This window comes from Cucumis sativus, chromosome 7 (genome assembly GCF_000004075.3).
Source record: "Cucumis sativus cultivar 9930 chromosome 7, Cucumber_9930_V3, whole genome shotgun sequence".
Lineage (NCBI taxonomy): Eukaryota > Viridiplantae > Streptophyta > Magnoliopsida > Cucurbitales > Cucurbitaceae > Cucumis > Cucumis sativus.
This window is the reverse complement of record NC_026661.2, coordinates 22,004,947-22,017,443: the sequence shown is the minus strand read 5'-3', so window position 1 is coordinate 22,017,443 and position 12,497 is coordinate 22,004,947. Positions and strand designations below refer to the sequence as shown.

At 32.6% G+C, this 12,497-nt stretch overlaps 1 protein-coding gene and 1 long non-coding RNA gene across 4 annotated transcripts; one reads left to right on the top strand and one right to left on the bottom strand.

The window, feature by feature from the left end:
* Positions 1-35: 35 nt before the first annotated feature.
* On the bottom strand, positions 36-7,849 carry LOC105436216. Of its 3 annotated transcripts, none has more exons than XR_970160.2 (4): positions 7,671-7,849; positions 7,197-7,520; positions 6,874-6,990; positions 36-6,771 (listed from the first exon to the last, which is right to left on the bottom strand). It is a non-coding gene; the product is annotated as an uncharacterized LOC105436216 (long non-coding RNA). The 3 variants fall into 3 exon arrangements; XR_004218204.1 differs by having other exon boundaries at positions 36-6,990; positions 7,197-7,353; positions 7,462-7,520; positions 7,671-7,812; XR_004218203.1 differs by having other exon boundaries at positions 36-6,990.
* Positions 7,063-12,454, top strand: LOC101209117 (protein HOTHEAD). The gene is made up of 6 exons (XM_004141756.3): positions 7,063-7,336; positions 7,642-8,005; positions 9,942-10,255; positions 10,670-11,055; positions 11,294-11,862; positions 11,979-12,454. The coding sequence occupies exons 1-6, from the start codon at positions 7,258-7,260 to the stop codon at positions 12,031-12,033; spliced, it is 1,767 nt and encodes a 588-aa protein (XP_004141804.1). The 5' UTR covers positions 7,063-7,257; the 3' UTR covers positions 12,034-12,454.
* The last annotated feature ends 43 nt before the right edge of the window (positions 12,455-12,497 follow it).

Below are 12,497 nucleotides of genomic sequence, written 5' to 3'. Positions count from 1 at the left end.
TTTTTTCCTATATTATTGTTTGATTATCTGCTTCCTTTTTTTTTTTTTCTCTTTTATTTTCGCCTTTGATTTTGTCTTATGAAAGTTGTAACATTGATTGTGAGTATATCTTTTCATCCTTAATTTATAGTCTCTCAAACGTCTCCCTCTTCAATTATTCCGATTCCAATTTTATGTGATGCCCCCAAAAGGTTGGTATTATGATTTCAGTGTAACCCTACTCTTTAGTTTTTGTTGGATAATTATTTTCTTATTTTTAGATTTTATGTTAATTTTTTTTTCTTTTTTTCTTTTTTATTTACTAGACTTTTCACAGTTTATAAACGAAAGCTTTAACTCGAATTTTAGTAACAAAAATTAATTTTTTCAATGAAAGTAAAACTAAAGGTTATTTTCCAATTCTATTCTATTAGATTATTAGGTAGGGTTGGAGGACATTTTCAATCCAACTTATTTTTTCAGGTTGATTAGGTTGACAATTCGAATAGTATTTTCAATCCAATCAAATTCTTAAAATATGGGTTAGTTTGGGTTGTCTTTTCTTTCCTAAGTATCAATCAACATTTTTTTACATCGTTTTTTTCAATTAATAAAAAAAAAATATATAATTAATTTAGGTTGAGTTGGGTTTGATTGAAATGAATATTTCAACCCAATCCAAGATACAACCCAACATGAAAAAAATGAAAATTTTGAATTCAATCCAATGCTTACGAGAGAGATTTTATAATCATAATGATAAGATCTAACTATAATATCTAATTATAAGATCCAACTATAATATCTAATTGCTACAAACATTGAAACACCAAACAAGGGTAATTATCAAAACACATGAAAGATCAAGTTAGAGAAGGTGGTTAAAAAATTTAAAGAATAGCTTTTAAATGGATATACTTTTATTTACATTTAAAATAATAAACATCTAACATAAAATTAAAATAGTAATATAATAAATAAATAAATAAATAAGAGAGATAATTTCATGTGATTGGATCAGATCGACTACTTTGTTAGTTACCCAAGAATCAAGATTAGTGCTTAATATAGAAATCAAAACGACAAAAGGCAAAAATTCAGTGAACAATGCACTATGGAATGGAAAGAATCAAAGATTAACTCTTCACCAAACACGTTGCGTTCCCACTGCCTTACATTTTCTGTGGAAGAGCTTAAAATATGTCTCTATGGCTCTGGCTTTGGCTTTTGCTAATGGCTATCATTAATTGGAGAGAGTTGTCTTATTCTTGTGGAGCTCAATTTCTGTTCTTTTATGACCTTTTTGATGGCCCAACCATTAATTAAGGAGGCATGGAAGCATTGTAATCTTTATCTTTAATATACCAACTTCAAAATATAGATGAAAAGGGCTGTAATGGAGGAGACACTCTCTCTTCCACTTTTTTCAAATTTTAAATTCCAACCCAAATGATTATATAAATATTCTTTCAATTTTCCATCTCAACCACCCTAGCTACACAAACACTGAAATCTGAACCAATAGGCTATGAACCACATTGAATGCTTTATTCATTCGGGAAGCTCCTAGAAGAGTAAGATACTTCATCCATACTCTTCCTTGTTGAAAAAAAGTGTTATACCCAAAAAGAAAAAAATCTATACTTATGATTTCAAACCCTTCTCACCTATATGCATAGAGACCAACACAGCCCTCTAAGAAAGACACTGGAAAATGATTGTTTCTTGAGCTTCCAATTTGCTTCTCAGACTATCATTCCGGTATTAGTAGAATATTAATAGAATATAAAGAGAGTTCAAGTACCTCAATTTTCTCAGAATTTTTCATCATTTGACTTCAAAGTTTATCTGGTCAATAAAAAAGTGGAAGAAAAAGAAAAAGAGTGGACCATTGTTCCAAAGAATTCAACCCAATGGCATAGTAGGTTCACAAGACAACTATTTCAAAAGGTACAAAAGAAAAATAGTACATATAAAAATTGACCAAGCAATTGCTCTTAAAAGATTTATTAGGGAGCAAGATTTAGCTTATGTAGAAAGCAAACAAACAAAGAAAAAGAAAGTTTGGTGATGTATTTAATGTTCAAGCCCCAGCCATAGTTATGCAAACCAAATGTTATGAAAGCAAGAAACAAACAAACATGTATTGGTCAATTCAACAGTGAATATCACCACCAATCAAATTTCTATCATGGCAAATCCCCCAAATGGTGGTAGGCTATTCTTCAACACTGTATTTCCAAAACAATATTCTATGGTTCTGTTTGTACTGAGGTCTTCTAGTCTACTTAATGGCAGTTCTACCGAGGGAAATTTTAGCACGTAGGAATAAATACCATCTTTGATTAAATAGGAATGAATACTATAAAAGAATTGGAATTTCCTTTGCCAATCAATCCACTCATTAGGATGAAATATTGCTATAAAATATGAACAAAGCACATGTGGCTAACAACTCAAATATTAAGTAACATTATGAGAAATTTTCCACCAAAAGCATGGCCATGGCCTCTGCACAAATGTTTCCTTTGATGCTTATTAATGAATGCATGCAGAAGATTTAGTTGAATGGCTATCATCATTGATTTCTTGACCTATGAACCTATGAAATGTTGTTGTTTGGAGCAAGAACAGTCTAAAGACTATAATAACCACTTTCAATTTTTTACTATTTTATCTTCAATTTTTTTTTCTTTGTGTAAACTATAGTAGCTTATAGTTTACATCATATACTATTGTCATATTGTCATCCATATTATCCAAATTAAAATAATTTACACCCTAAAGATAAACTATTATAATCCAACTTTAATAACCTGATTGTAATAACTAACTTGTTGTGGTTGTAGGTCTTCTTAGATTTTGGTTTCCAAACAGGCCACGTTTAATTTCAGGAAGGTGCAATTATTGCAATTGCTTTGTTGTGAGGTGGAAGATGACATTTTTCATCAGTTGGGTGAAAGTTATTTAATGGGATTCAACCACTTTCTTTGCTCTTGTGCTTACATTCTATATGGATGGTGTGGGATGAAATAACCTAAGTTAATTGACTTAAATCACCTATTTGAGTATATTACTGAGACACCAATCGATTTCAAAGGTCATCAATTCAACTTCCCAACTCACAAGAGTTGAACCAAAAAGATATAGTAATTCAAGATGGGTCAATTAAAAATAATAACAAAAAGTATAAAGGGAATAAGCTTGAAATTAAGATAGTTTCTATATAGGATTTAACTTCTATAAGCTCTTTTCATGACTAAAAATAATAACAATAAGTGTAACTTCTATAGTTAAAGTGTGTACAAGCTAATTGCTTCGCGACTCCGTCACAAAAAATAGAATATAAAAATATTCTACAACATTGTGGAAGATTAAGATCAAGTGGTATGAATTACTACCACCTATGAATTTACAGCTATACAGCGGGTTTTCATGTGCAGTGTGGATGAGATTTAAATGAGACAGGCTAGCTCTGTTTGTCAAAATAAATGCAGCTCACAAGTAGAAGAAACTTTTTTTTTTTTCTTTTCCTTGGGAATTCAGATGAAAAATGGGTAATGAACAGTGGACTGTTTTAACCTTAACAAGATTTTAATAAACAATCTCCAGATTCCATAATGATGATATTCTTCAAAAGAATTTGAGAAACCAGAAGGATTTTCATCTAATATGTTTAAGACAGTTATATAACAGCAAGGAAAAAATAGAGTTAAAAAATGACAAGCTCCAAATGAGGAAAAAGGGAAAATAAAGATAAAAACTAGATCTATAAAAGAGCTCCAATTAATAAAAATATCCTGAAAAGCATAATCAATAAGCAATACAGAATGAGAGACTATTGAAAGACTACACTAATGTTTTTTAATGTCACCTCTTGTGGAACAAACGTTCAGTATTGAATGTTAGTACAAAACGAATCCAAAATGGGTTCTAACTTCTATATGTTCCCTTATCTATAGAAATTTAGACACTCGAGAAAGAATCCAGAGAGCATCGACCATTTATTCCTACATTAACAGTTTTCTACAAAGGGTTAGGTGTATTTATTTAAAATTTCAATGCATACCCTTCCCAAGAACATTGAAGAATGGTTATATTAAGCACATTGAGGTGGTGGTCCTTAAAAAGCGTTCTTAGGAAGTGCGGCATTTAAGACTTTCTGTGTTTTCATTGATTGGAAAGAAACTATAGAGTTTTTTAAAAGAAAAATACCTCCTCAAGTTGAAGTGTCCTTCATAAACCTTCGTCCGTATTGTGTTTTGTTTTCAATCAATATAAATTCAGATGTGTTCATGTATTAAAAATCCTTGGCTGGGTTCCCTCCCACCAGGACCTCTAGTTTGTAATCCTTTTGTGTTACAAAAAATATGGCATTGTTTTCAGGGTTGGACCAGATATATATTGGTAATACATACCTTTAATTAAGAGCTGTTAGGACCCATTGGTAGTGTAGACGGTTTGAAATGTGCCACCTAAAATGGGGAAAGCTTGAACCAATGTTATATTTGGCTTGCATTGAAATAGATTTCAAATGCTTAGGTCTGTTGGGACGTAGAAGACAAAAAAAAAAAACAAAAAAAACAAAAAAAACAAAAAACAAACTCGATTGCTCTACATTTGCGTTGTAGAAGGAATTCAAGTTTTTTGAAAAAATAGGAATAATAATCAACAACCCATTGGCTCGTAGATATATTACCACTAATCACAACTAAAATTTATCAACTATTTATTTTTTCTAAAAAACTATCTGAACTATCTATCAAACTAAGAAATACTAAAATTTTGTTATATTCACAAGTATTTTCAACAATTTTGGTACACATTTTCTGGCCTCTTTTATGCATTCTCGCAAAAATCATAATGATTGTAATAAAAAAAAAACCTAATAAATGGTAAGGGTTGTATTTCCTTTTTCTCTGATAAAAGAATCCCTGTTTAGGAGCAAAACGGAAAATGGGATGGGTGGGAAAAAAAGTTCACTGACCTCAACGGCACCATCACCTGTCCCTACTTCGTTCTATGTATATGTCAATTTAAACCATTTGAGACTTCATATTTGAATTTAATGTAATTTTTGTCTAATGACTAAGATATTCTATATGTTTGAATTTTAAATTGAATAATATCGCTCAGTATTTGAGTATATCAACATGTGACCTTCCATTGAGAATAAATGAAAGGTTACCTATGCACATGCATACACACATATATGCATGTGCATGCTAAACATAAAATAAACTCAATCAAATAAAATGTTACCTGTAAAGAAACGAAACGGAAAAAAAGAAATCAATCAAGTAAATGTTACCCAAGTCTTCATCACTGACTACCGAAGAAAATTTATCGGAAAATTTTTATTGGGAATTAGCCATTTAAATGAAGGTTTTGTTAAAAAAAGAAATCATTTTGTATTAAATTGATTTATACAAAGAAAAAAAAAAAGGTGGAGAATAATTTTTTGCAGAGATTCGTTATTTACAAAATTTTGAAAATGTAGTTGGGACGAAAAGTTAAATGGAAGGTGGGAATAATGACAGTAAAACCACTCCTGCCTCCTCGCTTCGCTGGAGAACATCCCTAATTGTAAACTCATTAATTCAAACATACATAACAAATGACACTTACACTGTATATTTCCTCCCAAGAATGAAAAAGATGAAGAAAAAAAACAGAGCAAGAAATGTTTAGAATTTCAGTACCACCTCACCAAAACATTCATGAGAATAGTTGATAGGAAAATTTGACTAACCTGAACTTCCAGGATTGAATGAAGCTGATCCATCTGCACCCTTTGTCAGGTTACTCGTGAAATTTATTTTCTCAACTAATCCAACTTTCGATATTATAATCCATATGGAAGCAACTAATTTGGCAAGATAGTCCAATGCCTCTCTTCTCAGGAAGAAAAAAATTAGGCTTAATTCGCTACAATACTATTTTTGGTTCTGTATTTGAAAATGTTTTCAATTTTACAGTGAAAACGTTAACTGATAATAAAAACTAACAAGTTTTTGAAAAAAAATCAACCGGGACTAGCCATAGGAACTAAATTTAGGATTTATTGAGAGTGGGACTAGAACTAAACACTTACAAGTAGTAACAAAAATGGAATGAGTATGAAAATACATGGATCAAAATGATACTTTAATCAAAAAGATCGAAGAAGCTAAAGAGCTTATTAGTCAAAATGTCCAACTTCATCTAAACATGATTGCAATAGAAAGAAATGGCTGGGTTACAAATTTAGTCCATAAATTTTTCGATTTCAGCCTATTTGATTTCTCAATTATTAAAAAAGTTTAATAAGCTTTAGAAATTTTAAATTATGTGTTGGTTCCTAAAATTCCTTAAATTATGTGTCTAATAAATCCTCGAAATTTTAACATCTCTTAAATTCTAAATTTTAAAATCGATTAATTTATATAAATTTCAATTTACGTCAACGGACCGCGAAAGGTGTACTTTTTTTTCTTCCAACAAATCTCTGATAGAAAAGTAGTCAATGGTCAGTTTTATTCTTCCAATGTTAATAAATTTAGTCGAGTTCAATACGACTAAATCAAGCTGTTTCCTTCTAACGATATGACAATGAGACATAATAAATAAATAAATAGAACGAGTGATTTCTTGTTTTCTATTGTTATTAATGTCAAGAGGCTCTAATTTCTTAAACAGAAGATATTTGATTCCATAAACTGATATAACCAACACTTCACTCTTCAAGAACCCAATTTCCTCTCTTCAGCTTAGCCTTTTCTGCTCCAAAACATATCCCCTACGGCTATAATTCTGAAGATTATAGAATATGAATATCATAATGGCTTTCCCTTAAATCACTTAAACTAGTAGACCATATCATCTGGTAGCTACCAAAGCAATAAATATACGTACCCATACAGTTAAATCGAAGACCGGTGAATGAGCTGTCTTCTAGTATTGATGAAAGGCCATGATCAAATCACATAAGTCTTCATCCAACGATCCACGAACAGCCATCCAAAACTCCAACTGCAACATTGAATTCATCATTAAATAAGCAATTATACAGTAGTTACATTGGAAGTCTTTTTCTTTTCTCTGTCATTTTTTTTCATTACCAGATGGATGTAATATATTGGTGTTTGATTTCAACCCATAATTTTCTAGGGGTTTGTTTCTGAGTATAAATCTGTGACCCACACACAAATCAAGACCAACCAGGAGAAGCCACATACAAGTTTGGAAGAAGCAGCTTCCGTTGTTACTGAGACTGCCTTTTTCCTTTTCTGCAAATCAATGGCGTTGGCTGGGACAGTCAAGCTCTTTCTCTTCCTTGTTCTCTTCACTCTCTTACACCTCCTCTCTTCTTGTCAAGGTTGGTTCTTCTGATACCTTCCATTATAATGCAGCTACTTCATACAAAATTCTGTTTCCATTCATTTCTAATAGAAAAAAAAAAAAAAAAAAACAGAACGACATCTATTGTAGTTGAGGTTCAACTTTCTAGGATTAGAGAGCATCGAATCACTGGTTTCTGAGTTCATCTCATCTTCTTTGCCCTACAACATCCACACACAAGAAATAAACACAGAATTTTGATCTATTTCTCTTCAGCAAAATAACCTGGTTATTCTTCCCATTATTAACAAGCAAAAGAACTCAAAAACTGTGCAAGTGCAGGTAGGGAAAATTGGATAAAATCGCGGTACCCGTTCATCAAGCGCGCAAGCTCGTTCTATCGTGATGGCCATGAAAGAAAGGGTGGTTACGATTACATAATCGTCGGCGGTGGTACCGCCGGTTGTCCATTGGCGGCTACATTGTCACAAAACTTCAGCGTGCTACTACTGGAAAGAGGAGGTGTTCCTTTCACAAATGCGAATGTGTCTTTCCTTGGAAATTTCCATATTGGCCTGGCCGACACTTCCCCGACGTCGGCTTCTCAGGCCTTCGCTTCGACGGATGGAGTTATCAATGCGAGAGCTAGGGTTTTGGGTGGTGGTTCCGCCATTAATGCAGGCTTCTATACACGAGCAAGCACAAGGTTCTTCCACTTCCATTTCATTTTCCCACCATCTTTTAAATTTTTTTTCTTTTAAACACTCTTTTTTTAATTTTTACCCTAACAATTTTAAATTTAAACTAAAAAACCACAATAAATCTTTAGGTTCATTTGGTTCAAATTAAACTCAAAAGTTGAATTTAATACTTTCTTAGATTTTTTTTACTTTGTTTTTCTCTCTCCCTTAATTATTAAGTTTAAAAAGTGAATTTAGTTAAAAACGTCATCAATGTTGTGAATTAGTTAGGTTAAGTTTAATTTAGTTGAACTTTAAATAAAACCACATTTTGTATTTATTTCTTTTATTCCTAAGATTAAAATTTTAATACAACGTTCCAAACGTTAAGTTAGATACGTAAGAATTTAGCCAATAACTTATATAAGTTATACGAGAACTAAGTAGTTTTGGGTTTAGCTTTTCTACTCCCATTTTGCACTTAAAAGATTATATATCATTTCTTCTTTTTCCATTTTGATCACGATCTCTTAACGAAAGGAAGTTATAAGGAGGTGAATTATCAAAAATATCAAATTTGACAAAATATTTACAACATATAGAAAATTTCATATTATATCAATAATAGACAATGATATGTTTCTATCAGTAACATTGATAGACAAAGATCTACCATTTCTATATAAATTGATATAATCTGAAATTTTACTGTAGCTGACAAATGTTTTAATTTATTTTGCTATTTTTAAAAATGTTCCTCGTAAAAAATCAATATAGATTAGTACATTTGTAAATATTTTTAATCGTTTTTGTTTTTAAAATAATTTTAAAGACAAACTTTAATAAGTTGAGTTTGGTTTATTTTATTATAAATATAAATATTATTTTCTCAAATGATAAGACTACTTGCTTGTTTTATGATTTCTTCCTTTCCCCTTTATATTTGTTTGAAGAGAAGCTTTGGTTTTCCTTTTTCTTATTTTTTTTAAAACCACAAGAAAAATAAATTAGAGTTGGTAAAAAAAGAAAAAGAAAAAACTCAATATCTAAAGTTAGGTATTAAGGTGACCAATTTGGAGGTGGTCTATTTAAGAACAAAATCCACTTGTTCCTCCCACTAACTCATGTTTAATATCTATGATTATTGTCATTATTATATATTTCAATAATTTATAAAGTCGAGTATCGAACAACATAATTTTTAAATCGTACTTAGTGATTTTTTCGTCCACTCAATTTAAAAAACGATGGAAATATAAGTATATGTCACTTAAGGAGATTTTGGTCAACTAAGTGGAGTTAATAAGTCATAAGCTAATAAATATGCGTTCGAGGTGTAGAGTTATAAGATAAAATTTTGTGATGAACGTGAAAAGTAAAAACAGAGGAAAATTTGTAGTTATTCGATAATAAACTTATGTTTGGGCCTTGGAGTTAAAGTTAGAAGATGAATTTTTTGTGATAAACGTGAGAAAGTAAGAAAAAAAAAGAGACAAATGTGTAATTATTCAATAATGGTGAAAAACAATAATGGATAGAAATACGAAAACTTCAAATGTATTAATAGGAGTGACAATAGTCAGTTGGAGTCGGGGAGTCGGTTTTCGTGCCATCCAACCGATCACGAGTCTATATGAAAATGGCTAAATCGATCTTGACTACTATTTTCAACAAAACCTAGCGGTTGAGTTTTTTTGTTGGTCGATCGATTTATATCTCTCCAACTTTTTGGTAGAAAATAAATAATATGACATGACTTTTTAAATGCATCAAATGAATTTAACACTACTAATAAATTATATATATCTATTGATAAACATTGAAAAAAAAGTTGAGTAGATCAAGTATCGTCCTTTCGACCCCGACCGAGCTCTTTCGATTTTTCGACCTAACATATTAAAAATATTAAAAATATGAATGATGGGTAGATAAACACTTCTAATAATATTATGGGTTTTGTAGGTTCATAAAGAGAGTGGGTTGGGACGAGAGGTTGGTGAACGAATCATACTCATGGGTGGAGAACCGTATAGTTCATCGCCCGGAGCTCGCCGATTGGCAGAAGGCTTTCACCGACAGCATGTTGGACGTGGGAATTTCGCCCTTCAACGGCTTTACCTACGATCATCTCTACGGCACCAAAGTCGGAGGGACCATTTTCGACCGCTTCGGCCGCCGTCACACCACAGCCGAGCTTTTAGCTTCCGGGAATCCAGATAAGCTTACGGTTCTGGTTCATGCAACTGTTCAACGACTCATCTTTGACACCACTGACGGTTCGTTTGCTTCTTTCTCTAGCGTCTTTGTGAATTTATTTTTGCCTGTTCATTCCCTGAAGCATTGAGTTCTGCGGATTTCACATTCGTTACTTTGCCTAATTGATTGGGAAATCATGGTGGAATTGTAGAGATTTACATTGCATTTTAGAGATTAATGTGAATTATGAATGTTGGTCGATTTTTGGATGATACAATAAAGTAGGGAAACCGCCAAAAAGTAGCCCGCTTCATAATCTTTTAATAAGACTGACCAGTAAACTGCTGCTGCGAAAAAATGGTGAACTAATGTAGATATGTAAAAGCCTTCTGATTTTTGAAGTGTAATGACTAGATTGGCACAATCTTGAAAGTTCTGACACCTGTTAAGGAACTTTTTGTTCTAATCAAACATTTACAATTCTGAATGTTCAGGTAAGAAACCAAAGGCGATTGGAGTTGTTTTCAAGGATGACATTGGTAATCAGCACGAAGTTTTTCTATCAAGCAATCGGCAGAGTGAAGTTATAATGTCCAGTGGAGCAATCGGAACTCCACAAATGCTCTTGCTCAGTGGCATTGGTCCGAGGGCTGATCTTGAAAAGTGGAACATATCCATGGTGCTTGACAATGAGTTTGTTGGGAAAAACATGGCTGATAATCCCCTGAACGCCATTTTTGTTCCTAGCAACAGACCAGTTAAGCAGTCACTTATACAAGCAGTTGGAATCACGAAGCGTGGTGTTTATATTGAATCTAGCAGTGGATTTGGTCAGTCGGGGGAAAGTATTCACTGCCACCATGGTTTGATGTCGGCTGAGGTAAATTAAACATCACATATTTACTTATAAAAGATAAATAACACGGAGAGAACTTAAGAGAACTGTCTTTAAATTTTAGTGTTCCCAATCTTTGATTTGAGTTATGAAGTTGCTACTTCAAATGAAAACGTTTGAGTTGAACTTAGTTATCTTTGCACACGAGCAAAGTAGATTTGATTTTCAAAATATGTAGAAAGATATAGATTCTGTATCGTACTCAATCATGTGGTTTAACCAGATTGGGCAGCTATCCACCATTCCTCCGAAACAAAGAACGCCTGAAGCAATTCAAGCTTACATCAAAAGTAAACGAGACTTGCCGCATGAGGCATTTAAAGGAGGTTTCGTTCTAGAAAAAATAGCGTATCCCATCTCAAGGGGACAACTGAGCTTGATCAACACTAATGTTGATGACAATCCTGCTGTAACCTTCAACTATTTTGGTCATCCATATGATCTTCACCGTTGTGTTGAAGGGATTCGCATGGTTGCAAAGATCGTGGAGTCTAAATGTTTCACAAATTTCACACAATGTGATGAGGAGACATTAGACAAGCTGCTTAACATTAGTGTAAAGGCCAACATCAACCTCATACCCAAACATACCAATGACACCAAGTCCTTGGAGCAGTTCTGCAAAGACACTGTGATCACAATCTGGCATTACCATGGAGGGTGTCTAGTGGACAAGGTGGTGAGCCATGACCTTAAAGTTCTTGGTGTAACTAGATTGCGCATTGTTGACGGGTCGACACTCAGTGAGTCCCCAGGCACCAATCCTCAAGCAACTGTTATGATGATGGGAAGGTATACTTATGAACATCTTTTTGTGAGCCGTTACTCTCTTCTAAAGAAGAAAGATGAAAAACAGCAACTAACTACAACTGGATGCCCTTTTTTTGTGTGTGTGTGTGTGTGTGCAGGTACATGGGCCTAAAAATCTTGATGGATAGATTGGGAAAGAAAGGTGGAACATAGGAAGCATTAAGACTACAAAGAATTACAAGCAATGTTAGTCGTTAGTGGAAGAGTGACCTGGGTGCTTGATTCTTAAAGAATAGTGGGCATACAGAACTCTGGCTTGGCCTGGAAATTACAAATTTTTTTATATGAGAAGCATTCTTTATATTTAGTCTTTCAGCTACTTGGTTACTATTTGTTTTGTATTATTTTGATAGTTAACGAGTTATTCTTTTAGAGCACTCAAAATAAAAAAAAATAAAAAAAAAAGAGAGAGAGAAAGAGAAGAAGAAAGAGACTGGTCTCAACTAGACTTGTTCTTCATGTTTGAGCTAGACTGTAGTGATCGTGTGTATCTACAGTTATGTATGTATCTTGTGATCTTGATCGAGGACAGAGTGAATAACTTTTGAATGGAATATCTAACTTATTTGCTTTATTCAATTAATTCTTTATCAATTTCTTTTAATTTTACTGGATTA

Coding starts and splice junctions, on each gene's coding strand:
- LOC101209117 (XM_004141756.3), top strand. CDS start 7,258: ATGGCGTTGGCTGGGACAGTCAAGCTCTTTCTCTTCCTTGTTCTCTTC. Junction 7,337..7,641: donor CCTCCTCTCTTCTTGTCAAG/GTTGGTTCTTCT, acceptor GTGCAAGTGCAG/GTAGGGAAAATTGGATAAAA. Junction 10,256..10,669: donor CATCTTTGACACCACTGACG/GTTCGTTTGCTT, acceptor CTGAATGTTCAG/GTAAGAAACCAAAGGCGATT.